The following is a 26,320-nucleotide window of genomic DNA, read 5'->3' as shown; positions in this document are numbered from 1 at the left end:
AACATTACTATTTAAAACATGTATTTATTGCTTTTCGAAGTATTCTCCGCGAAATTTGACACATTTTTCCATATCATGGAACCAATCATTGAAGCAACCATTCCATTCGGAAGTTGGGGTCTCCAAAATGGCCGTTTTGTAGGCGTCCACAGCTTTTTCAGGTGATGAAAATCTCTGACCACGCAATGTATTCTTTATTTTAGGGAAAGTACAGAAATCATTAGGGCTTAAGTCGGGGCTGTATGGCGGATGGTCTAATAATTCTATGTTTTCTTGCTCTAAAAACTCTTTTGTTCTGTGCGCGGTGTGAGAACTCGCATTGTCGTGATGGAGGATGATGCGGCGGTTGCAGTTCTCTTTACGGAGTTCAGAAACGACCTGTGGCAAACAAATGCTAGCATACCATTCTGCATTAACCGTTCTTTGTCCCTCAAGAGGAATAGTCGCAACATGGCCGGTTTTGGAGACAAACGTGGCCACCATTTTTTTTGCAACACTTCATGAACGAACGATTTTTGTTGACTTTAACTCATTTTCGAACACCCAAACTCGTGACTGGTTTTTTGTTTCGGGTTCGTACGCGTATACGTTCGTACGCGGATTCGTCACCTAATACGATGTTGTACACAGCATTTGAGGATCCTGCGTGGAATCCTGGACTAAACAAGTTTGAAAAGACCTTGTGACAAGACCGAGAATCTTTTTTTAAATAAATAAATGGTATTCGATTTTTAAAACCAAGGAGTTTTCAATTAAAAAGATTTTAATATGACAGGGACGGTGGAAATATTCCATTCCCGATACTTTTAGTGCAGCCTATGTATGCCATAAATGATCTTCTTAAAGACTTAAATATAATATAAATAAAAATATGGGTCTCCCTGCTAGGGCCCGCTGCACAGACCAAATTGCAACACCCAAAACTGGGTATATATAATACTACCATGTATAATCATAGTATTTTGTTCCAAACTAGAGGATGCCCGCGACTTCGTCCGCGTGGATTTAGGTTTTTTTATTTATTTATTTATTTATTTATTAGGACACCAGAAAATTATAATATCGATACATTCTTAAATCTATAAATACACACACACACATTATTAGATACATAACTTATTAATTAGGTGTCACAACTTGTGCCAAAAGAATTTAAAAATAATAATTATTAAACAATAAAAAGTTTACAATGTACAAAAATGTCTTAAAATAAAATAAAAATACTAATTAGTCATAATTAATAAAGAAAAAGAAAAAAGGTGAATAGTGACTACGGGTAATAAGTAGGTGATATGTAATATGAATCAATTTATGAACTTAACAATCCTATTATTTGTTTTTTGAATTTTGGTAGTGTGTTGTAGAAGATGTCAACCTCTTTACTAATGGAATTGTAGTTTTTTGTTAATCTGGATATGGTGGAAAATTGTTTGAGGTTAGTTCTGGCTATGGGTTGGTGTAAAAGACCGGTTGCGTGGCGGGGAGTTCTGCGTGGGACTTTTAACTGGAAGGTTTATAAAAGTGGTGGGCAATCAATTATACTTCTTAGAGTCTTAAAAAGGAATGTCATGTCGAGGAGTTTTCTGCGAGTCACTAGACTAGTCATCTTAAAATATTTCAGTTTGTCATTATAGTTAGGAAGTCGTTTGTGTAGTTTGCATGAATATGCTAGGTGTCTTAGAAGTCTTTTTTGAACGCGTTCTATCCTCAACTGGTGAGTATTATAGTTAGGTGACCATACGACGCTACAGTATTCCAGAATGCCACGGATATATGTATTGTAAATTTTTATCTTTGTGCTTGGCTTGAATGTCTTACTGTTCCGAATTAAAAACCCCAACATTTTTGACGCTTTAGTGACTACATTCTCAATTTGCGGAATAAATGTTAATTTGCTATCAAATATTATACCAAGATCTCTTAATTTTGATAATTCATTGAGGACTGTGCCGTTAATTTGATATTGAGATTGAATAATGTTTCGGTTTCGTGTAAATACTATAGAATTACATTTTTTAGCGTTTAAAGTCATGTTATTAACAGTGCACCAATTTGTAACAGCATTTAAATCATCTTGGAGTAATGTGCTATCTTTTAAGCTCCTAACTGTTTTGGCCAACTTAAGATCGTCTGCAAAAAGATAAGCGCTACTATGGTTAATACAAGCTACGATGTCATTAATAAATAAATTAAATAACCAAGGCCCAAGATGCGATCCTTGTGGAACTCCAGAAGTTGCTGTGTAACTGTCAGAATTAAATCCTTTTACCACTACATATTGAGTTCTTTTTTGTAAATATGACCTAAACCAATCTAAGATGGAGCCGCTTATCCCATAGAGAGCTAATTTCTTAAGAAGTACCGTGTGACATACTTTGTCGAATGCTTTGGCAAAATCCATGTAAACAGCATCAACTTGATTACCAGCGTCTACAGCATTGACTAGTTCGTTATGGTAAGTGACTAAATTTGTACTAGTGGATCTAGAGGTAATGAAGCCGTGTTGTTGATTGATGAAGATATGTTTTGTATGATATTTTAAAACAGGGTAAATCATAGCCTCAAATATTTTAGCAAAAGCCGACAAAATAGAAATGGGTCTGTAATTACTTATATCCTCAATGTTGCCACTTTTATATATAGGTATTACTTTAGCAGTCTTCCAAGCTGTGGGAAAGATTCCACTAGATAAAGATTTATTAAATATAAGGAATAACGGTAGACTCAAGGATGATGAACACTTTGAAACGAAATATGGTGGAATTCCATCTGGCCCCGGACCTTTGCTAATATCGAGCTTTTTCAAATGCTTAAGAACAGTATTCTGTGAAATGTGAATATCAGATAAGATGTTTGTGTAATCAATGTCAGATGTATGGTAATCATTAGATGTGGAATAAGAGAAGGTCGAAGAGAAAAATGACGCGAATAAATTGCATATATCTGATCCATCAGATGCGTTTGTGCCGTTCAAAGACATTATTTGAGGAAACTGATCAGTTTTTGAACGTTTGTTTTTCAGATAAGCCCAGAAATATTTTGGATTGTTGCTGATATTTATTTCATTTTTTTTTATATAGTTATGGTAGCAATTGGAAGTTAATGTTTTGCATCTTTTATTTAGGATTCGTAGAGATATTTCGTCTAGTGGATTTTTGTAAATTCTATATCTGTGAAGGATTTTATTTTTTTCTTTTATCATTTTAATTAAAGATTTGTTAAACCATGGAGGATATTTTCCTTTGTTCACTTTAGTTTTGGGTACATGTGTGTTAATAACTTTATTTAATATGTCATGGAAAACCGTAACTGAGTCATTTACAGTATCGCATTTATTCAGTTTACAAAACCAGTTTATGCTATCTAACTCCGCAGTGATAACATTATAATCAGCTTTGTAAAAGTTATGTCTCATAGCTTCACTATTAATTTTAAGTGATTTTTTTCCAATAAAAGTTAATGATATATCTATAGGTATATGTAAGGGATCGGCACTGACGAATTCATTTGTGGATGCTGTTACGCTTGTATTTGTTATATTAGTTAAAACCAAGTCCAAAACTTTATTTTTGTTGTTAGATACACTATTATACTGATTGAGATTGTTAAGGGCAATGAAATCAATAAGTATTTGACCAAAAGGAGAATTATTGTGAAGTGTAGGTGAGTAATAATCTGCGTTGATATTTGACCATCCAATACTACTCATATTGAAATCACCTACTAGGCATATATTGTCCATACTATCGGAAACCCTGTTAAAGTTATCTAGAAAGTGCTCCAGGATATTACGTTTATGAGGAGGGGGAAGATAAACAGCACAAAAAGTTACAGAGATTTTGTTAGAGATTTCAACTTTGATATAAAGATCTTCACAAAGACTTTCAGTGGCAGTCAATCGAGATGAGTTTAATTTATTTGAAACTGCAATAAGTACTCCTCCTCCTTCTTTATTTGCATGAAAACCTGTACTTTCACGATCCCTTCTGTAAACAGTAAATCGCTTATCAAAAAGTTCACTGTCGTTTATGTTACTATTTAACCAGGTTTCCGTTAGTATGACAATGTCATAATCAGAACTTGTTACACTACACAAAAAGTCGTGAGTTTTGGTCCTGAGACCTCTTACATTTTGATAATATATGTTTAAGCTGTTGAATTTTAAAACAGTAATCGCAAATTAATAGCATTATAATATAAAAAAAAGGAAAAAATAGAATGAATGGCGAGATACATAACTTAACTAATGAAGTTTGTTAAGAATGTCTAAATTTTTAACATAAACATAATCAGTGTTTTCAGCCTTGCGCATAAATACTCGTCCCTGTTTAACCCACACGAACTTATAGCCTTTTTCTTTGGAAAATAGTCGAGCAGCCGCATGCAGTTTTTTATTGGTAGGGGACAGATGTTCTGCAACATAGATTGGTGCTTTGTTCCCTCCCATTCCTATATGGCTAGTGTTGATCTTGTCATTCGGGTTAGCTTTGTTAAATTTGATAGTGTTGGCCAAAAATGTATCTCGAAGTCTAGGTGTCGCCAGTTTTACCACTATGGAACGTGGTCTATTATCATCTTTATTTGTTTTCGCGACTCGTGTGCAATGGTGAATGTCGTTCTGTTTTAAGTCGCACGATATAACTTTTGATATCTGAGTTACTATTGAGATCAAATTTTCGTTTTTGTGTTCTGGTACGCATTGAAACTCTAGGTTGCTGGATCTGTTATGTTGTTCCATGACATGTAGCCTTGTAGTTAAATCCTGAACGGTGTTCATCAAATTAATATTCTCTTTTTGCAGATCTTTTAGTGAATCTCGGTACGTGGTAATTTCAGTTTTGGTAGTTTCGTAATTGTTATTCAAAAAGATAACGCTGCTTTCTAAGGAAGTTATCTCATTCTTCATTGATTGTAGTTCAGCTCTAACCATTTGTTTCAGAGTTTGCTGAAGCTCTTCAACTAGTGCAGACCTCATAAAATTAAATTCCTCTCTAAAAATTGCTCTAACGTCATCTTTAGTAAGCGAGGTAGTGTTGCTTAGCTTACTCGTAGTTAGCTGTTCATCCGAGTTAGAAATCATAGTTTTCTTCCGATGGGTTATGTTGTCAATTTTAGAGGGTGAATCTTCACTGATGCTACAATTCTTTTGAGAGTCGACAAATTTCCCAGTTTGTTCGTCAGAGCGCAGCGGAGTTTTTTTGGTGTCATTTTTGGGTTGTTTCGCTGGACAATTTGAGCACCTCCAGTTATTTTTGCTCTCTTGGCTAAGCTGATGAAAGCGTTTATCGGTTATGTTAGCGCAATTAATGTCATAACGGAGTTTGCAGAAAGCACAGTTCAAATAGTTTTTATTAGTAATTTTATTCCGACACCCAGCACAAACACCAAATAAATTCGACATCATGCAATTCAAATACCAATAAACTCATGCACATACGAGAAAAATTGAATTAAAATAAAAAATAAAAAACTTGCATAATATGAACTTAGTAAAAAGTCCAGTATAAAATAATTCCTCGCTCGTCTAATATTGTTCCAGCGGTCAAGCGATGTAAACGCTAAGTTGTTAGTTGAAGCGTGTGTTCGTTGTCTATGTGTGCGTAGCGTCGATACTCGGGACCGGGAGCCCTGCCGGCCGTGCGGATTGCGTAGGTCAGGAACACGATAATAATAAGTTCGTTAAACACACTTTTTGGTTAATTTTAGTAGAAAAACCATTAAGAACAGTAAATTTACTATGCCACTCACATTTATACTGTATTCTAGTGCACAATTATCTTGATTTCACTCGGATTTGATCACAAAAAACCACTAAACATGTTTATTTTTGACAGAGCAAACTTTTTGTTTGTTTACGCGGCAATGGCGCGCGTCGGACTTTTTTTTTTAAAAAAGGTTTTTAAAGATCCCGTGGGAACTGGTTGATTTTCCGGGATAAAAAGTTGCCTATGTCAATTACAGGGACGCAAGCTACCTTAGTACCAAATTTCATACAAATCGTACAGCGGATAGGTTTTTAAGAATCCCGTGGGAACTCTTTGATTTTCCGGGATAAAAAGTAGCCTGTGTCCGTCCCCGGGATATAAGCTAACCCTATACCAAATTTCGTCAGAATCGGTTAAACTGTTGGGCCGTGAAAAAGTAGCAGTCAGACAGACAGACAGACAGACAGACAGACAGACAGACAGACAGACAGACAGATAGACAGACAGACAGACACACTTTCGCAATTATAATATTAGTATGGATGTTAGATTTAAGGAAAGTATTTATGGAATTGCTATAAAAAATAAATAAATAAAAAAGATCTTCATGTGCATCTGACATCTGAAACTGCTGAACCGATTTTTAAAATTCTTAGACCAGTAGAAAGCTGAGCAATTCATGAGTGACATAGGCTATATTTTATTTTCAAAAAGTTAGAGATCTTTACTAAAATTGTAATTAGCTACCTGTGCATGTCACTTTTTCATAGCTTAACAATAAAACCAATTTAGATGTTTACCAGAAAGATAGCTTGCATCCTGAAGATGGATACCATACTATATATACTGGAAAATTAAATAAAGTCTAAATAAAGCCATTATTGTTTTTCTACAGACAAAATGACGGGTGTAAGCTTGTATAGTGAATGTAAAATAAGTACTACAGATTCTTAATATGAGGTGTATGACTATAGTCTGCACATTGTATAAAAATAGAAATCAGCCAAGTTTGTGTATTTAATCCTTAGTCTATGACATTCAATTCCATCAGCCTGTATGCGTTCACTGCTGGGCATAGGCCTTTCCAAGAGTGGGCCACCAAACACGGTTCTCCACCTTCCGTGTGGACTATACAAATTTCAAACCCCTTATGGGATGAATTTTCAAAAATCCCTTCTTAGCTACGTCTACCGTAATGACTATTTGCATACCAAAATCAAGTAGTTTGAGCTGTGCATTGGTAAGTCAGTCAGTCAGTGATTTTTATATGTATAGACATATGGTATGATATTTAATAAACCACTGTTTTACTTGCCTCAATTTGTTCAGGAATGCCTGGTATAGTTCCAACATGTTTCTTTTTCAGTTTTGTAGCTTCTCACACAGCACCTCAGGTGCAGGATTTCACTGTGTTCCCTGTGTAAACACCAATTCAGATGACCAACTCCTTATTCTGGAAAGTTAAGGCAGAAACATAAAGTAAATGGTAAATTATATTATCATTCATTAATAGAGTAAATTTTCTTTTTTAGCTCAACAAAAGAACCAGATTTGGAGAAATCCCACAGAGAAACAGCTTGCATCTGGAGACACAGATAGGCATTTTAAGAGCCATGCTTTTTATCCTAGAAAATTAAAGAGTATCCATCTCATAGATAGGAATTTTGAAAAACCGAAACAAAGTCATGAGTATCAAAGTGTTTATTTTATAGGAAGCTTTGAAGTGTATTAAAGAGTTCACACTTCACAATGAACAACATAATGAACATTTTTAGCCACTCATCAGTGAGAATATCCCTGTTTATTTGGTATAATGGATATATTTGGATTTGGCATGTTTAATGAAGAAATTCATCTGAAATTAATCCATACCAATATTATGAACGTGAAAGTGTAACTGTAACTTTTCACAGCCTATCCATTTAACCAATTTTGACGAAATTTTGTGGTGATAGCTTGCATCTCGGAGATGGATGCAGGCTAATTCTTGTTCCATGAAATGAAAGAGTTCTTAAAAATCTAATTCCACGTGGATGAAGTCACAGGCATCATCTATTTGGCACTGAAATAGCTTGCATCCTGGAGGAGACATAGGATACTAATTTTCATCCCAGAAAATGAAAGAGTTCCCATGGGATTTAAAAAATCTAAGTCACGCGAACAAAGTCGCGGGCATCATCTAGTAATACTTACTCTGTGATGACAAAACTATGCTTTCCACATCCGTAATTGCAGTCTTATATAGTTATCATACTGCATGCATGTATGAGAGTCCCTTTAGCCTTTTCCATCCAGTCGTTCTCGTCCAGCCACTCTCCTGAGGTAGTTTTTCCAGCAGCTTGCACTTGGAGGTTGTTTTACATGCCCTTATCGCCTTCACAGTAAGAACACCCCCAGAAGTCCCCAGAACCCCCAGAAGATGTTTGGTGCATCTTCGGCATTCGCTAGATGTGGGCCACCTTTTCTTTGATCTTCGTGAAAACGCAAAATGCAAGTCCAAACCAAGGAATACATTTCTCAATCGCGGTTATGGTTATTAGCGCTCACTGATTCTTTACACTCGTATACAAAACAAGTATACTCAATTTAAGAAAAAAAGACGATAAATTTCCAAGAAAAACATATGAAACAGTGATTTAAATTGGCTAAAAAGTTTTCGTATTTTTTATTGATTTCTACGTTACGCCATTTTTTCATTTTTGTTTTATCAACAGTGTTGTCGACATTTGATTTTATTTCCCCCAAATTCAGATTTTTAATCGTACCTATTGAAATGAGAAATCCAATGAACGACATTGAACATTTTTATATTTTGTATGTTACTGCTACTCTGTTTTATATTACTTTATTCAAAAAATGGTTATCATGTTATATCACTGTAATTTCAAACCTAAATATATTATTTTACTTAAATTTGCTCTATGATTCTTAAAAACCTTTAATTTTGGCAACATGAAATTTAAAGTTAAATCTAATAAAATATTATACTTTTTTCTATAAAAATCTAAGCTCGTTTTTCTTCCACCTTTAGGGTAAAACCCTTAGCTGGTCACACTCTTCGTGCGACCATTCCATATAACTATAATACATATAGTAATAAAAAATTTCAAACGTGTGCGTAAAATATAGCTGTGGTAGTGAAGCGAGAAGCTTAATGTCTACCCATACTAATTATGTGAGATAGAAGACATGTACTTGCAATGTACCTAAGCATATTTGAAATACCGTAGGATAGCCGGCCCTGGACACTACGTAGATGTAAATCACGTCTGACGTCACGTTTATCAAAAACCGAAAAATGGCAAAGGTTTTTTGATATTTTGTTTGTAGATAAAACTGGATAAAACACGAGTTGTTCATTTACTTTGATTTTAGTGAATTTCCTTTATTTACAAACACAAATTGAAACAATTTTGTAGTCGGATTGTAATCACATTACAGTAGCAGCGGGTAAGATTACTTACGGGTAAGTTAACGTGGTGGTGGATTTTATGATGGCTTTTGCATTTAGAAAGTTTAAAGTTTCGTTTCGTGCAATTAGGTGCTCCCAGATGATAATGATTATTTACGATACAAAACAAAAGTTTAACAACTGCCGTTTTTTGTGCTATAGCAAAATGTATCAAAGTTACCTCCCTTTGATGGCTATGATAATAATGTTCCATATTTTCTATCATTTTGATTAGACTGGATTAAATAAAAATAATTATGAGCTAGCGCCAAAAACCGGGTATTTACAAAACTGATGGTTTTAAGGTGCATACCTTAAAACCATCAGTTTTGTAAATACCCGGTATGTTTGAGCAAAGTTTTACGTTGTGTTGTAGCAGCAGTCTCTTTCAGAAACATAATAAATATTTTGGCGATAACTCAAAAACTGTTTTTTCGGGTTTGCGACGTTTTAGCAATAGGACGGCAAATATGCAGCAAATATACTTTTTAAAACTTATCAAATAAGTATTTCCCTTCACATAAATTTTAAGTTTAAATTTTCACAATGAAAATGTAAAGGTACCTATCATTGTATCTTTTGTCTTACAGCTACAAGAGTTAAAGGAGACTAAAGAAAAAGAACAAATGGAGAGTGACGATCTTGATACATACATAGTTGTAGTTGGCGATGATATTGAATCATTTCCTGAATGTTTACAAAAGGTCGAAGAAGGGGTCTACCCAGTGTCTGAGGTAACAATTTGACGACCACCCAGAATCAGCAGCGAGCCCAATTCTTTTAAGTGGTGTGCCAGGTTCAATTCCTGGTGGAGGCAACTTGGGTAGTTATTATTAAAGTCCACTCTGGTTGGAGGCTTCCACTTTCACCGATTAGGCACTTGCCTGATGAGGGGTATTATAAAACTGCAGCAAACTTTCCATCTTAGACTGCATCGTCACATCAGGTGAGGTGGTAGTCAAAGACAATGATTGTCCACAAGTAATAAAGTAACTTATCAAGTGCGAGTTGGACTCGCACAAGAAGCAAGAGGCATTCACAAGGTAATGTAACCACAAAATTCACAGTTGTTGGTTTTTTCCATTACTTGTGCTATTATAGAATATTGCTACCTGCCCAATCATGGTTTTAGAACTATGTCATGGAAGTACCCTATATGTTTGGATTCCCTTGATGAGTCTCGACAGACGGAGAATGAAGTGGATCCTATAAAGGCTCCTTTTATTCCTTTTGATGTACAGAACCCTAAAAAGTAAAAGTTTCAGGATCTGCTAGAGGAACCTAGAGAAGAGTCAAACCTTGAAAACCCAAGGCCAATCAAACATGAATCAGAGAATGAGAACAATGATATGGAAGTAGAGGTGCCACCAAAAGAAAACATCGAAGTTGAGTTCTTATCAGATGATGCTGAACTAAGTGATGATGGAGCAAAGGTACCACAAACGAAAATGGGGCTTCGATCGAGGACCAGAAAGCGCACACCAGCTGAAAGGTAAAGTTAACCGAGCATGTTGAAGCGACCTTCAGGTTTTTACCCCTCCTAAAATCCCCCAACGCACCTAAAGAAGTTTTCTTCTTTCTATATGCCGGGACTCATTACGATATCGCAGATAGCATGGGTTGCGATCTCAGATGCCGTCTTCGATTAAGTGCAACAGTACCACTTTTATAAGTTACGCCGCTGCTGTACCTGCGCAGAAATCTTATTTTTTAATGGCGCGAAAATATTTTAGCCAATCAGCGCCATTTCCGTCCGCCATTGTTGTTGCCTACGTGCCATCACACTTAATATTATAAAGGCGAAAGTTTGTATGTGTGTGTGTGTGTGTGTGTGTGTGTATGTTTGTTACTCCTTCACGCAAAAACTACTGGACGGATTTGGCTGAAATTTGGAATGGAGATAGATAATTTCCTGGATTAGCACATAGGCTACTTTTTATCCCGGAAAATCGAAGAGTTCCCACGGGATTTCGAAAAACCTAAATCCGCGCGGGCGAAGTCGCGGGCATCGGCTAGTGTTTTATACGCGCGAATTATGAGCGAGACAGCACGAGTCTCTGTTGTTGTGTTTAAAATCTTAACGTCAAGCAATAAGGTCTGTATTTAATGCCGTTTGGGAAAGTATTTTTGAGCAAAAACACTACTAAAATGTCTGTAATGTAAAGTTATTTCAACTAATGAATAAATAAACAATGTCTAAACTTAAATTGTTTAAGAATTATCATACTCTTAATCTTATCTATTTATGCACAAAGTTGTCGTAAATTTAGTGTTGTCATAGGAATCTTTCGAGGCTCATAACTTTAAAATTGTTCTGCTGTACAGTACAACCAAATTAATAATGCGCATAGAAATCTTCGTCACTGTTCGGCAACGGTCGTATGATACACATGATATTGACTCCTATTTGTTTACAACAAGGTGCAAAATGCAAGTGCATTGTTTAGGGCTCTTACGATTCAATGATTCGGAATACGACAATTAGCGAAGATCTGCATGCGCATTATTAATTTGGTTGTACTGTACAGCAGATACTGCAGCTCGGAACGCACAGCTTATAGTTTTATTAAAAATTTTCAGGCACTCGTACGTAAAAAGCATAAAAAAGCTCCACCCCGAGTTGAGGAAAAGTAAAAAGTTGCTTATAGACAGTTTGGTGGCCATCATGAAGGAGACCAAGCCGCCGCCGCTGCCCAAAGACTATTTTATGATGGACGGCATTATGTTTCAGTGAGTGCAAAGGCTTAGTAAAAAGGACCTAAATCCCCTTGTTTTAAGGTTTAAGTTCCATAAAACATTTAAAACAAAGTTCTGAATTACTCTCAAGCAATCTCTCCAAGTCGTGCCTAAATAAGTTTTTATCGTGATGCCGCGCCGGCTCACTACAGAGCACTGGTCTTCTTTTAGTGAGAAGGGTTTTGGCCGTAGTCTAACACGCTGACAAGTGCGGATTGGCAGACTTCACACCTTGGAGAACATTATGGAGAACTTTCAGGCATGCAGGTTTCCTCACTATGTCTTCCTTCACCGTTAAAGCAAGTGTTTTTGACGTGACAACGTCTTATAATTCGATAGAGCCGGCTGCACGCACGAAAAAACATGACTCATGCGGCGTTACCTCGCTCTGAGGCGTTCCATGTAAGGCTTGAAGTGCAAGCGAGAGCGCGGAACGAGCGACAAAGAAGCACAATCGGCCTTTGTTGTCACGTTCAACTATCGTCAGTAAACCGACTTTACAAACAACCAATTTTTTTAATTACTTAAAATGCATATAACTCAGATAAGTTAGAGGTGCGTACCCGGGATCAACCCCGACCTCCATCTTCATTCGATTTTTTCCATTAATTGTCCTATAAGACCCATCTACCTGCCCAATTTCATGATTCTGGGTCAACGGGAAGTACCCTATAAGTTTTGGTTCCCTTACGGGTCTTGACAGACTCGGCAGATGAACAATGAAGTGATTTATTTTTCCTTTTGAAGTACGGAACCTGTCTGAGAAGTTAAAGAAGAAGTGACAAACAAACTTACACTAGAGCTTGAGATGTGGTATATGATTAAACATTTTGGTGCAGGTGTATAAAATGCAGCCATCAGTCGGAGAGCATGGCGGCCGCGGGTCGACACTACCAGGAGAAACACGGCGAGCGGTACCTTTACTGCTTAGCTTGCGGAGTCAACTTCAGAAGGTTAGACTTTTTTTTTAAATTATAGAATAGAAATATTTTTACGTATATCGTTGTCCTTGTCCCCCTCTATTGGCTTTGTTCATACCTCAGCCTTTTTATTACTCTCACACACACACTAAACACAAATCGTGTGTGGACGTGGATGTGCCGGTAGTAATAGGCAATTAAATCAGTTTGATTGTGTAGTGTTGAGGTGTGGCTTTATACTGCCATTAAAATGGATTTATATATAGCTTTCAGCGACTTTAGTTAGGCTGCATCATCACTTGTCAGCAGGTCTGATTGCGGACTTCGTCTGTGTTGGTGTTAGCTGGCGGGCGTGCTCTGCCTTTTTGGAGTGTTTTTTTTTTTTGTTGAAGCTGACTGGAAAGCGCTCTAAAGGGGTGCTGTGCGTATGTCGGCGAGCGCCGGCACAAACGGGGTCCATACTTGTATATTTTAACTGACTTGTTACAAATAACTACAAACTTGACATTGGCTAATCTTTGTAAAGCCAGAAGAGAGAAAAAAAGGTCTGATTGCAGCCAAGCGCTAGTCTATACTTAAATTTAAAAAAAATACTTGAACTCATAATTTGTGCTTCTCAGTAAAACAAACCTGTACAAGCACGAGAAGAGTTGCGAAGCGGAGGACGCGGCCCTCGTGCTGCGCGCGCGTGCCGATTTCCTCGGCAACCGCGCCGGCGCGCGTCCCTTCGCGCCCCAACGCGCGCCGTCGGCCAAACGCAAGAAGTCGCCCAAGAAGTGAGTACATTCATCATCATCATCACCATTAGCCTGTGGATGTTCACTGTTGGACATAGGCCTTCTCTAAAGAGCGCCACCACACTCGGTCCTCAGCCTTCCTCATCCAGCCACTTCCCGCCAGCCGCTTTATATCGTCAGTCCATCATGTTGGAGGGCGTCCCACACTACGCTTGCTTATATGCGGTCTCCATTCAAGGACTTTCCGGCTCCATTACATACATACATTATATACTACGAACTGTACAAGCACGAGAAAAGCTGCAAGGCGGCCGAAAGACAGGACTCGTGCTACCTCGCTCGTAATTCGCGCGTACAAAAAATGGTGCGTAGGCAACAACCAATAGCGGACGAACGTGGCGTTGATTGGCTAAAATATTTTCACGCCATTCAAAAACAAGATTTCTGAGCAGGTACATCTGCGTAAAACATAAAAGTAGTAGTGCTGTACTCGTATTGCCTTCGCTATCGAGCATGCTTGTTATAAAAAAATGAAATTATTATCTACATTTAGTCACGCCCACAACTGACGGCTTGTGAGTCTTGAATTTCTGACGATTAGCGATAAACGAGTTGATCTAAAAACCAGAAACGAGTTAACGAGCAACGAGAAGCGAGTGTATCGTTTATAGTTATAGTATATAGTCGGAATCGTTTTGTGAACAGGTACAAGTTAGGTTAGGTACTCGCGCTGGTCATTTGGATAGGCAGCCGAGATATACATTTCAATCCCTGCGTAAACTGCGCGAGTGTTTTGACCGCCAAGAGACCGTCGCAGAGCGAGTTTTTTTATTGATACGGAATCCTACATCGATTGTACGTTTCTTGAGCAAGAAAATAGTCGCTTCCTCGTCGGCGGTGGGACGCGCGCCTTCATGTAGAATTCCTAAAAAACTTTACCTGGTGTTTACACCACTAACGTGTATTCTACATTTTTGCGTCGCGTAGTCTTTTTTGTTTACACCAAAAAATAAAATGGTACAGTAAATTGTAAGACTTATAAAACACTTCCGATTCTGATTTCCAGTAGATGTAATAGGTTTAGAGTAGTGTATATAGGGTGGAAGCCATGAGTGATTACCGATTATTTTCTCTGTGAAAGAAGTTATTTTTTATTCAACTTAATATTGGTGTTATGTCGTCTGGTGACCAAAATGAAAAATCCATACTTAAGTCATACTTTTAATGTTATAAATGCAAAAGTGTGTCTGTCTGTCTGCTAGCTTTTCACGGTCCATCCGTTCATCCGATTTTAATGGACCTTGGTACAGAGATAGCTTACATTCCAAGAAAGGACATAGGCTATTTTTTATACCGGAAAATGAAAGAGTTCCCACGGGATTTTTAAAAACCTAAACCCAGGTGGACGAAGACGCGGGCATCATCCATACTTTAATATTATAAATGCCAAAGTGTATCTGTCTGTCTGCTACCTTTTCACGGCCCAACAGTTTAACCGATTCTGACGAAATTTGGTACAGGGTTAGCTTATATCCCGGGGACGGACATAGGCTACTTTTTATCCCGGAAAATCAAAGAGTTCCCACGGGATTCCTAAAAACTCATCCGCTTAACCGATTTGTATGAAATTTAATACCGAGGTAGCTTGCGTCCCTGTAATTGACTTATGCATTTTATCCCGGAAAATCAAACAGTTCCTACGGGATCTTTAAAAACCTACATCCACGTGCACGAAGTCGCGGGCATCCTCTAGTCTAGTATAATTAATAAAATATTTATATGTCGGTTATATTTTTCGATATAATATCACATACTCAATGTTAGATATATTTTACAATGAAAATCTGTGTTAATTGTTTCACTTTAAATTAAAATGTCGAAAGATTGTGATAGTTTTATTAAAGTTTTTTCACCAGATGACAGTGTTATTGTCAGTATCAAATATTTGCACATGTCTTATGTGGCGATAATGATCGCGCGCTTAACGTTTCCACCCTATATATTTTCAGAACGTTGCCCGCCACACCCGTGAAGCCTCCGATAAGGAAATATGGCACCAAGTCCAACTATTCTGCTGATGCTTTGGAAGAAGCTTTAAAAAGAATCCGGAACCGAAAGATGGCCGTCAGCGATGCGAGCCTGATATACAAGATACCGTTGAGTACGTTGCACTTCAAACTGAAGAACACTCACTCGAACACATACGGCCGACCTACCGTGTTCTCCGCCGACGAGGAGAAAACCATCGAAACTCATCTGTGTGCCATCTCCGACTGCGGAGTTCCTATGCGCGAGCTGGACGTGCGGAAAATTATACAGGCGTACCTCAACTCCAACGACCGGGAAGTCGACATCTTCAGGAACAATCTCCCCGGAAAGGATTGGGCGAAGTCGATCTTGAACAGGTACGAGGATCTGAGGACGAGAGTACAACGGAACTACATGACGCGCGGAATGCGGGTCGACGCGCACGCGATCAACGAGTTCTTCGTCGATCTCGAGTGTGAGCTGCGCGGCGTGCCCGCTGCGAACATCTACAGTTTCGCCGAGGCGCATTTACTTGATGACCTGAAGAAGAGAAAAGTTGTTCTCGCGCGAGACAGCCGTCACCCCAACGTGCCCACTGTGAAACCCTCTCTCACTGCTGTGTTCTGCGGCAACGCTGAGGGTACGATGTTGCCCCCGTTTCTAATATTTCAGGGTGACGACTCCGAACCGGGCTGGGTCGCGTGCGCGCCGCGGGGATCCAACGTGGTAGCGACGCATAGCGGTTGGCTCGACTTCGCGAGCTTCGAATTGTGGTTTAAAACCACTTTCCTGCCACGAGTCACTAAACGGAAGGGGAAAAAGATATTAATCGGGGACTGTTTGAGTTCTCAGCTGACGATAGGAGCGATTAAGTTGTGTAATCAGAAAAATATTAAATTCGTATGCCCGCCGCCGAACTGGGGCCCGTTGGTCCAGCCGATAGTCGCGGGCTACTTCGACGCCTTGGAGACTCACTGGAGACGGGAAGTGGAAGAGTGGAGAAATTCTTTTAAAGGCGAACCAGACTATGCTCTGGGGAGTAGTCTTGTTCAGCTTTTAACGCAAACGTTTAATACGAACACTGAAACTATCTCGAAAAGTTTAAAAGCTGGCTTCGAAGTTTGTGGAATACATCCGATTAATAGGGAAAAAGTATTGGAAAGACTCTCACAATATCTTAAATCTCATCCGAGAAGAGCCCATCTCTAAAAATATTACTATGTCAAGGATACTATAGTGGACATTTTTAAAGTTATTCCTTTAAGCTCCGGCTACACGCTCCGTCTTACCTGGGAGCTTGCCTGCATAAGTTAGTTTGCGCAGTTAAGTGTGGACGGCTAGACGGTATCCCGCGCAGTTCCAAAAGCTGCCAAAGGTTGGACTGCGCAGTTCTCGGTCTTGCCTGTGCAGTTTTAGCTGCGCACGCAAGACGGAGCTTTGAATATATTTATCATTGTGAATCATGAGTTATATAATTAGTAATCATTCCCGATAAATATGTCATCCGAGAAAGTTATAACAAGCAAATGAAGTTTAAATTAATTTACCTTTGAAAACAAGTTTATAAATCAGCGATTTTATTTTGAAAATTCTACAGATTTGATAGTATCATAGATTTGACTTGTGACATCGCGATTTTTGTGAGAAATAGTTGAAAAGTTAAATTGAAGAGATAGATTTTTCTACACTAACAAAAATGTAAGCATTCTTAGGTCTTCAGGTGAATATTGTATTTGTAACATTGTTATTTGTCATTTGTATTACACAAATTACCCATTGATTGAATATATGATTGAAACCCGACGGCAATGAATTAGTTCATAGTTACTATTACTAAGAAGGCTTATTACCAATTAAATTTAAGTTTTATAATTTAAAATATTGTTTTTTGTAAAATTATGTATTGTTTAACATAAAATACAAATGGATATTTTGATAGATTGAGAGAAAAATCTGCGCAAATAATAAAAATCAATGATTTAAAAAATGAGTTTCTTTTTAGAAAACCTGTAGTTAAATACTAGACTAGATCTGAATAGTAATAAACTTATTCTTTAGGTTAGAGTTGGAACTTCTCTTATAAAATTTCTACATGCTCTGATAACTTAGAACACTAGAAAGTGACAACGAGAATTTATGACTGCTCTTAGAACTTAGAAAGGAAGATTGAATGAATAGGCGTCTTCTAGGCAGGCGAGTTACGTACGCAGCCAGAAGTATTTTTGAAGGAAAGGAAGATAGATTTTGACTATATGTATTCTAAGGCTAAGATCTATAGAGCGCACTTTGACTTTGCTCAGACTTAAGATACTGTTGAAACGAGACAGCGTTATACCGCTGGCATGAATTTGTCTCGTTTTAACGGAAACTTAAGTCTAAACATAGTCAAAGTGCTCTCTAAGTCTCTATAGATCTCAGCCTAAGATTTTTACATTTTAAACTAACCTAACGTCTGCATCAATGTTAGCTGCAGAGTTTTACATTATGACGACCTAAAGCTAATCTAATCTGACCTAATTAGGATACTGTGTCGAGGTGTGACGACAGGATATTGATGCACAGTCTTGGTTTAAACTGTAGGTTTAAATAGGTACCTTAACTAACAGCTAATATTAAAATATTAATTAGTCCCAATTAGTTGGTCACGCATGACAACAAGGTGATATCTTGCTGACGGTGCGCTGGACTTAGGTTGAAATGTATAGAGCGCACTTTGACTTTGCTTAGACTTAAGGATCAGTTAAAACGAGACAGATTTATGCCAGCAGTATAACACTGTCTCGTTTTAACAGTATTTTAAGTCTGAGCAACGTCAAAGTGCGCTCTATAGATCTCAGCCTTAGTGCCTTAGCCTTCAAGGTTGGTTTGCTGCGCAAGTGATTTCAACTATGTCGTCGTTGAATCTCATCAACTACTCTTTGGTGTTATGTATACCTACATACTTAGTAAAAAAGCAGATTAACTTTTAAAAAACCGGCTAAGTGCGAGTCAGACTCGCGCACCGAAGTTTCCGTACTCGGGTATTTTTTCCGACATTTTGCACGATAAATTAAAAATTATTATGAATAAAAATTTATCTTACTTTGAAAATTGAAATACTTTTTTTTTGTGATGTACCTAGTTACCTACAAATTCACGGTGTTTGGATTTATTCCTTTACTTGTGCTATAAGACCTACCTACCCGCCAAATTTCATGATACTAGGCCAACGGGAAGAAAATTGACAGACAGACAGACAGACAACGAAGTGATCCTAACTATTATATAAGGGTTCCTTTTTTTCTTTTGATGAACGGAACCCTAAAAAAAAATTGTAAAGTAATTAAATGATTTTGCGGCCTTAGGGTTAAATCATATTATTGTCTTGTAGGTTCGACTGCCAGGAATGCTCGGCGAGCTTCGCGTCGAGCCAAAGTCTAACGGCGCACGCGCACATGCACGCGGGCAGGCTGCCCTACGTGTGCAGGATCTGTCTACGCGGCTATACCCTCAAGATCACACTAGACGTGGGTATAAAGTCTATTCGTTTACATTGAAATCTATAAAGCGCACTTTAACTTTGCTGAGGTTGAGATCTTTAGAGCGCACTTTGACTTAAGACGCTGTTAAAACGAGACAACGTTATATCGCTGGCATAGATTTGTCTCGTTTTAACTGAAACTTAAGTCTAAGCAAAATCTAATATAGATTTCAACCCGATCTTAAGTTTCTGTTAAAACGAGACATATAACGCCAGCGGTATAACGCTATCTCGTTTTAACAGTGTTTTAAGTCTGAGCAAAGTCAAAGTGCGTTCTATAGATCTCAGCCTTAAATATTTTTTTTTTTTTTTAATGGAGACACACAGTATTAAAAATAAGCAAAAGGTAACACAAATACAAAGCACACACACCACAACAGTCTCCAACGAAAAGTTATCACAGAATTAAAACACACAATAGCCGGATATAAGAAGGTACATAGGAAAAGAATAGAAAATAGGTAAATTACATCACACTAATATTATAAAGGAGAAAGTTTGTATGTTGTGTGTGTGTGTGTGTGTGTGTGTGTGTGTGAGTGTGTGTGTGAGTGTGTGTGTGTGTGTGTGAGTGTGTGTGTGTATGTTTGTTATTCCTTCACGCAAAAACTACTGGACGGATTGGGCTGAAATTTAGAATGGAGATAGATTATACCCTGGATTAGCACATAGGCTACTTTTTATCCCGGAAAATCAAAGAGTTCCCACGGGAATTTAAAAAACCTACATCCACGCGAACGAAGTCGCGGGCATCAGCTAGTAAATAATAAAGCAAAAACAAAAACGAAACAAAACTAACTAGTGAAGCTAGTCAGTAGCTAGCTAGTAGTATTTATAGTAACTATTAGTTTAATCTGCACTTAAATTTTTGGATTCCTTTCGTACAACTCGGCGGCTGTCAACTTACTATAATAATATGAAGTAGGTATATCATACAGGGAGTAACCAGAACGCTAGCAAAAACTTAGCGTAAATGCCCCACCTACGACGCGTCATTGACTCCAAGTGGCGTACTTACGCAACATTCGTTGACCTCTAGCATCAGTCTGATGTTTTATTTGCAATATTTGTTCAATTTTTCAAAACAGAATTTTTTCATTAACTTTTTTCGCGTTTTTTTGGTAATATCTTATCAGTAATCATCAATATTATCCTGTCTTCGTTTTTCCTAGCATTCTGGTGATTATACCCATGCTTTGATTATTATCAGTTTGTTCCTAAGCCTATACCTACCTTTGTTGTTGTCGTTGTACAGAGACATGTAAAGAAGCACGACGAGACTCAGCGCTTCGTATGCGATCACTGCCAGAGAAGCTTCAACGCTAAACCGTCGCTCGTGGCACACTTGAACACGCACCTACGTGAGTTATTAATATACTAGAGGGTGCCCGCGACTTCGTCCACATGGATTTAGATTTTTATAGATCCCGTGAGAACTGTTTGATTTGCCGAGATAAAGAGTTGCCTATTTCGATTACAGGGACGCAAGCTACTTCGGTACATACAAATCGGTTAAGTGGATGGGTCTTTAGGAATCTCGCGGGAACTCTTTGATTTTCCGGGATAAAAAGTAGCCTATGCCTGTCCCCGAGATATAAGCTAACCCTGTACCAAATTTCGTTAGAATCGGTTACACTGGGCCGTGAAAAGGTAGCAGACAGACAGACAGACAGACAGACTTTCGCATTTATAATATTAGTATGGTTGGACTAGCTGATGCCCGCGACTTCGTTCGCGTGGATGTAGGTTTTTTAAAATTCCCGTGGGAACTCTTTGTTCTCCGGGATAAAAAGTAGCCTATGTGCTAATCCAGGTTATAATCTATCTCTATTTTAAATTTCAGCCCAATCCGTCCAGTAGTTTTTGCGTGAACGAGTAACAAACATAAACACACACACACACACACACACACACACACACACACAGACACACACACATACACAGACACACACACACACACACAGACACACACACAGACACACACACAGACACACACACAGACACAGACACAGACACACACACACACAGACAGACACACACACACACACACACACACACACACACACACACAAACTTTCTTCTTTATAATATTAGTGTGAAGTGTGATAGTATGATTAGTGTGATTACACGGTAGAAAGAGATGCGTTTTTACGCTGATTGATTGACGATACGCGATGATTTTACGCTGTGCGGACTGTACTTTGTTGCATCGTATTTATTTAAAAATCCTTGCGGAGTGATCCTTGTGTATACTGAAAGGTGCTATTAAATATTGTGTCTTTGAATGAAACTTTCGTCTGTGTGTGTCAGCGTTGAAGCGGTTCGCGTGCGACGAATGTGACAAGCGGTACGCGCAGCGCGCGGCGCTCCTGCTGCACGTCAACCGCACGCACCGCGGCCTGCCGCCGCCCTTCGCCTGCCAACTGTGCCCCAAGAGGTAATCTCTCTCCGTTATATCCCTCTCCAAACTCTCCGTGATCATACCAATTCGCCTAAAACAGTTTCCTAAGTTCCACTGGCAACTTATAAGGTTCTTGAGTCTAAAGTCCCACCTTTTGTATAACTCATTGGATTGTTCAATAAAATGAAGAAAAAAATCTAAGGGGTTTTTATCAGGGCCTTTTCAGAAAAAACTCCAAACTCTCCGTAATCATACCAATCCAATTCGCCTAAAACAGTTTCCTAAGTTCCACTGGCAACTTATAAGGTTCTTGAGTCTAAAGTCCCACCTTTTGTATAACTCATTGGATTGTTCAATAAAATGAAAAAAAAAAAATCTAAGGGGTTTTTATCAGGGCCTCTTCAGAAAAAAAAACTGAGAGTGCGAGTCAGACTCGCGCACCGAAGGTTACGTACTCGGGTAATTTTTCCGACATTTTGCACGATAAATCAAAAACAATTATGAATAAAAATAAATAAAAATCTGTTTTATAATGTACATTGTACAGGTTTTTTAAGCCCTTTCATATCATAACCCATTTGGTATAGTTATCTTACGTTTGAAAATTGAAACACATTTAAATTTTTTAAATGTATTTCATTAGATGTAACCACAAATTCACGGTTTTCGGATTTATTCCTTTACTTGTGCTATAAAACCTACCTACCTGCCAAACTTCATGATTCTAGGTCAACGGGAAGTACCCTATAGGTTTTCTTGACAGATACGACGGACGGACGGACAGACAGACAGACAACAAAGTGATCCTATAAGGGCTTCGTTTTTCCTTTTGAGGTACGGAACCCTAAAAATGGTAAATGCAAGAACGTCCATGATCGTACAACTAGATACGACTACATAACGTCAGTGAAGTTCTAACAGTGCGTTAGTCAAAAAAGTTAAAACCCCAAAAATGACTTACCCACTGTTAGAACTCACTGACGATAAGTCAAAGTCAAATTACTATTTATTCCCATTGGGTACCATTTGTACCCCTTTTGACTGTCAATTTTTGAATTTGTAAGATGATGCAATAATGGTGTCAATTACTTACGTAAACTTGAAACTAAAGTTACCTGGGTTCCAAACGCGCCCAGGATCAAATTATGTTATACATACTAACCTATGCCTATTGGGTAATGTAGTGTAACTGTTAATTACTTTGATGTTCGCAGATATGGTCGGATGTCGGTGTTGAAAGAACACATGGGAAAAGTGCACGGCATGGACCTTATAACGCGAAATGTAAGTTATACTACTGATTAGAGGAGCTGTCGAGCAAAATGGTGCAAGTAATGCAGTAGTGTGCAAGTAGTGCACCCTGCAGCATGGGAATAACAGTGGCTGTTATTCCCATGCTGCATGATGATCAGAAGTAAGCTTCTCTAGGCTAGCTAGAGAAGTCGATTTTTTTTTTAAATAAAAATAGGGAACAAACGACCAGGCGGGTCACCTGATGTTAAGTGATTACCGCAGCCCATGAACATTTGCAGTACCAGAGAAACCGCCAATGCGTTGCTGGTCTTTGAAAATTTTGAGAATATAAAGTTATCTATACTGAATTCAGTTACAGAGTGCAACGAATTTATAAATTCACATGTATTTTATTCCACAGATGTTCTTGAAAGCTCTGCCGACGCTAACCAAAGTGCAAGTGCCGCAAGCCAAGATAGTCATGAAGAACGATCTCCAGAAGGACCCTGTGTACTATTCCGTTGAAAATTGACTTCATATACAAGCATCGGTCCAATGGGGATCCACACTGCCAATTTATACCGACAGGTGGCGCATTAGCGAACCGGCCATAGAGGTGGTATCATCTGTGGAACCAGCTATACTGAGCTGTCAAACACCGTAATTTAAAAAAAATTGTCATGTAATCTTAAAAAAACCTCCTCAGTCTAAGTAAGAATTTATGAAGATGATAGCTTGCATTGGCCTCCTGTGGCGCCCTCTGAAATCAGTTTTGCTTATGAATTCCCATTGATTTTTTTCTTCTTTCTTTCTTTCTATTTTGTATAATTCGTGCCAATAACGAAAGGAATCGAATCGAAGCGGCGCCATAGATATAGTTAATATGATCTTTTATACGTCAATGAGCGGCGCAATGATTCCGTCTTACTCATACTATATACAGACAGAGGTGTAGTGTGTAAGTAATAGTGAGATGGGATGATTAACGCCGTCGCCGCCATTTTCGATTCGTTTCTTTATTGGTTAGCATTTTATTGATTAATATTAGTTAATCATTTTTGATTAATGAGGTGTTTTGTAAATTGGTGATTAATTTTTAGTAAATTATTATTAATTTATTGAAAATTGTTGATTATTTATTAATATAAACCTCATCATTGCTGTTTTAAGTATAATAATGGTCGTCGTAAAGTAATAAAAAAATGATTCAGTATTCAGTGAGCGTATTTATCTAGTAAATATAAAATCTTAAAAGCTTTTAGACCATTTATACAGCTTATAGACCATTTTTGTGACGGAAACTATCTCAAAAACTAAACTAGTTCTTCGGTATACAATACATAATATTATGTACCATATTTAAACAACAAGTACTGAAAACAACGATTTCTAAAATAGTTTGTCAGCTGTGACCAAAACAAACGAACATTTTTTGGGTTATTTTTCACGGTTTCTTGCGATGTGCTAGCTCGGAAAAGAAAATATGTCATAAACCCAAAATATGATAATCATAATTATGTACGGAATCCTAAAAGAGCGAGGCCCGACTCGCACTTGACCGGTTTTTTAATAGCTCTTGTCGCTGCGATAAGGAGAGTTCTGTCCTAATATGTAAAACTCAAAAGATATTGCTACCTATGTTCGTTATAGACTTTTAAACTGTACAGGAGTGATGTCTGTGTGCTCAACTATAGCAATAGAACATTTCCCACCGAGCAGTGTTGTGCTCGGTAGTAACTGTTGTAACTTGAAACTTCTGTATAATATAGTGCAGATTTCAAAACGCTCCGATAGTGCGTTTCAGATTTGCTCGATCTACATGAGCTTCAGCTGTGTTGTACTGCTGCTGCCATCTAGTGAGAGATTGGTGAGTAGCGTCCGGCTTGGGTTCGTGTATCGAGTGATTGTTGATTGCTTCGTACATGAGTGAGAAGCGCCATCTGCTTGCGAGTGTAGCAACTGCCACAACACCATCCAACAGATTTGCCCAGAAACGGTTTTATTAGAAAGGCAATAATGGTTTGAAACAAGGTTTTAAACCACTTAAGGTGGAAGCGAAGGGCCTGCCCGCGAAATGCAAATTTAATTTGGTTTTTCGCAATTTGTAAGGCGGGCAGGCCCGTCTCATGCCACTTAATATATTCATCTCTTTTATTGACACAGAATTATTCACCAAGTTGTAAGTTTCTTGAGCGAGAAAATATTCGCTTTGTCATCAGCCGTAGGACAACTGCTGCTGTAATGGGTCACTTTTGACATTTCACTTATGTACAGACCACTTTTTACAGGTGGCTATTTTGCAATAGTAAATGTTGAACATTGAAGCTGATATCTATAGAGCGCACTTTGACTTTGCTCAGACTAAAGACACTATTAAAACGAGACAGCGTTATACCGCTGGCATAAATCTGTCTCGTTTTAACTGAAACTTAAGTCTAAGCAAAGTCCAAGTGCGCTCGATAGATTTCAACCTGGAGACATCTTTAACAATGAAAACCTTTTATAGGAAGATTGTCTTTCTATAACTTCTAATGAAGTGAGTTACCATATTTTTTATGAAACCGAACTATGATGATACGTTTTATATCCAACATTGTTTTACAACAGTCAAAAATGACCCATTAAAACGGCTGTACATTAGGTAGGTAAAATTTTTGTCATAAGTAGGAGATGTATAAATAAAAAACAGTTTTCATTTTTAATACGAAAAAGTGTTTTATTACGCACTTATTATTTCAACCAAATGTTTACGAAATACTCATCTATAGCATAATGCATACACAATCATAGAAGACACCACGTTATTTTACAATGCTTCGTTTTTACATACTAGGGAAATACAAAAATATTAAGCGGTTTTCCTTGATAACTACCGGGATATCTTTGTTCTTAGTTGTCATACGCGAGTTGCAGATCGTCGCTTATAATAAACTACATTGCGTACCTACGAGTATTTTGTCGTTTTAAAAGATTCTTCATTGACCTTTCTATGAGTTTGCCAAATGTTTATTTGCTACTATCTGCGTTGATTTGATGTGCCAGAAATGATCCAAAAATGGCGGATTCAATTATTCTCTCTCACTTACACACTATACCTCTGTAGAGTGTGCGAGTGAGAGGGAATGATTAATAGCGCCATTTGCACTTCGTTACACGTTATACGTCTTTCAAAACCAACAAAAATCGATTTACGCGTTGTAGTTTATTAGTCTCGGACTATTCTCCAGTTCTATTCTGGTTCAAAACAAACTCGAACCGCAACGCGTGTGGACTTACACTAACTGGAGAATTAGCACTAGCCTTAAACGACGTTACAGTGCATCGCCTTGATGCCACAAACGCGCAATACTGCTCGAACATGTTCGCGAACTTTTCTCGTAAGAAAACTGTTAATATTGTAATCATTATAATCATCCTTATATAATCCAGGAGGTTCTAATGGTATGAATGTAATAGATTTTTGAAATTCTTATTGATTACTGATTTAAAAAAATCAACAGGATAAAAATTAGATTATCCGCCAGAAAACTATACGACAATGTTCGAACAGTTTTACGCTCGGTGTGCGCTGACCCTTTACCGACATCTT

General features: G+C 37.9%; 1 protein-coding gene and 1 long non-coding RNA gene across 7 annotated transcripts; one reads left to right on the top strand and one right to left on the bottom strand.

The window, feature by feature from the left end:
- Positions 1-7,020: 7,020 nt before the first annotated feature.
- Positions 7,021-8,389, bottom strand: LOC123872812. Its single transcript, XR_006797549.1, has 2 exons — positions 7,899-8,389; positions 7,021-7,158 (listed from the first exon to the last, which is right to left on the bottom strand). It is a non-coding gene; the product is annotated as an uncharacterized LOC123872812 (long non-coding RNA).
- A 569-nt stretch (positions 8,390-8,958) lies between these two features.
- On the top strand, positions 8,959-23,397 carry LOC123872791 (gastrula zinc finger protein XlCGF26.1-like). 6 transcript variants are annotated; one of them, XM_045917323.1, is made up of 11 exons: positions 8,959-9,171; positions 9,747-9,890; positions 10,422-10,648; positions 11,737-11,886; positions 12,732-12,845; positions 13,433-13,588; positions 18,948-19,083; positions 20,353-20,458; positions 21,408-21,534; positions 22,713-22,782; positions 23,153-23,397. In XM_045917323.1, exons 2-11 carry the CDS (start codon positions 9,783-9,785, stop codon positions 23,261-23,263), a joined length of 1,305 nt encoding a protein of 434 aa, XP_045773279.1. In that variant the 5' UTR covers positions 8,959-9,171; positions 9,747-9,782; the 3' UTR covers positions 23,264-23,397. The 6 variants fall into 6 exon arrangements, with proteins under 6 accessions (XP_045773279.1, XP_045773274.1, XP_045773273.1 ...); XM_045917318.1 differs by lacking the exons at positions 18,948-19,083; positions 20,353-20,458; positions 21,408-21,534; positions 22,713-22,782; positions 23,153-23,397 and adding an exon at positions 15,559-17,558 and having other exon boundaries at positions 8,959-9,155; XM_045917317.1 differs by lacking the exons at positions 18,948-19,083; positions 20,353-20,458; positions 21,408-21,534; positions 22,713-22,782; positions 23,153-23,397 and adding an exon at positions 15,559-17,558.
- The last annotated feature ends 2,923 nt before the right edge of the window (positions 23,398-26,320 follow it).

Source organism: Maniola jurtina, chromosome 15, assembly GCF_905333055.1.
Source record: "Maniola jurtina chromosome 15, ilManJurt1.1, whole genome shotgun sequence".
NCBI classification, from domain to species: Eukaryota; Metazoa; Arthropoda; class Insecta; order Lepidoptera; family Nymphalidae; genus Maniola; species Maniola jurtina.
Note: the sequence above shows the minus strand (reverse complement) of the source record. Positions and strands in the feature narration are given on the sequence as shown.

Coding starts and splice junctions, on each gene's coding strand:
- LOC123872791 (XM_045917318.1), top strand. CDS start 9,783: ATGGAGAGTGACGATCTTGATACATACATAGTTGTAGTTGGCGATGAT. Junction 11,887..12,731: donor ATGGACGGCATTATGTTTCA/GTGAGTGCAAAG, acceptor ATTTTGGTGCAG/GTGTATAAAATGCAGCCATC. Junction 12,846..13,432: donor TGCGGAGTCAACTTCAGAAG/GTTAGACTTTTT, acceptor TGTGCTTCTCAG/TAAAACAAACCTGTACAAGC.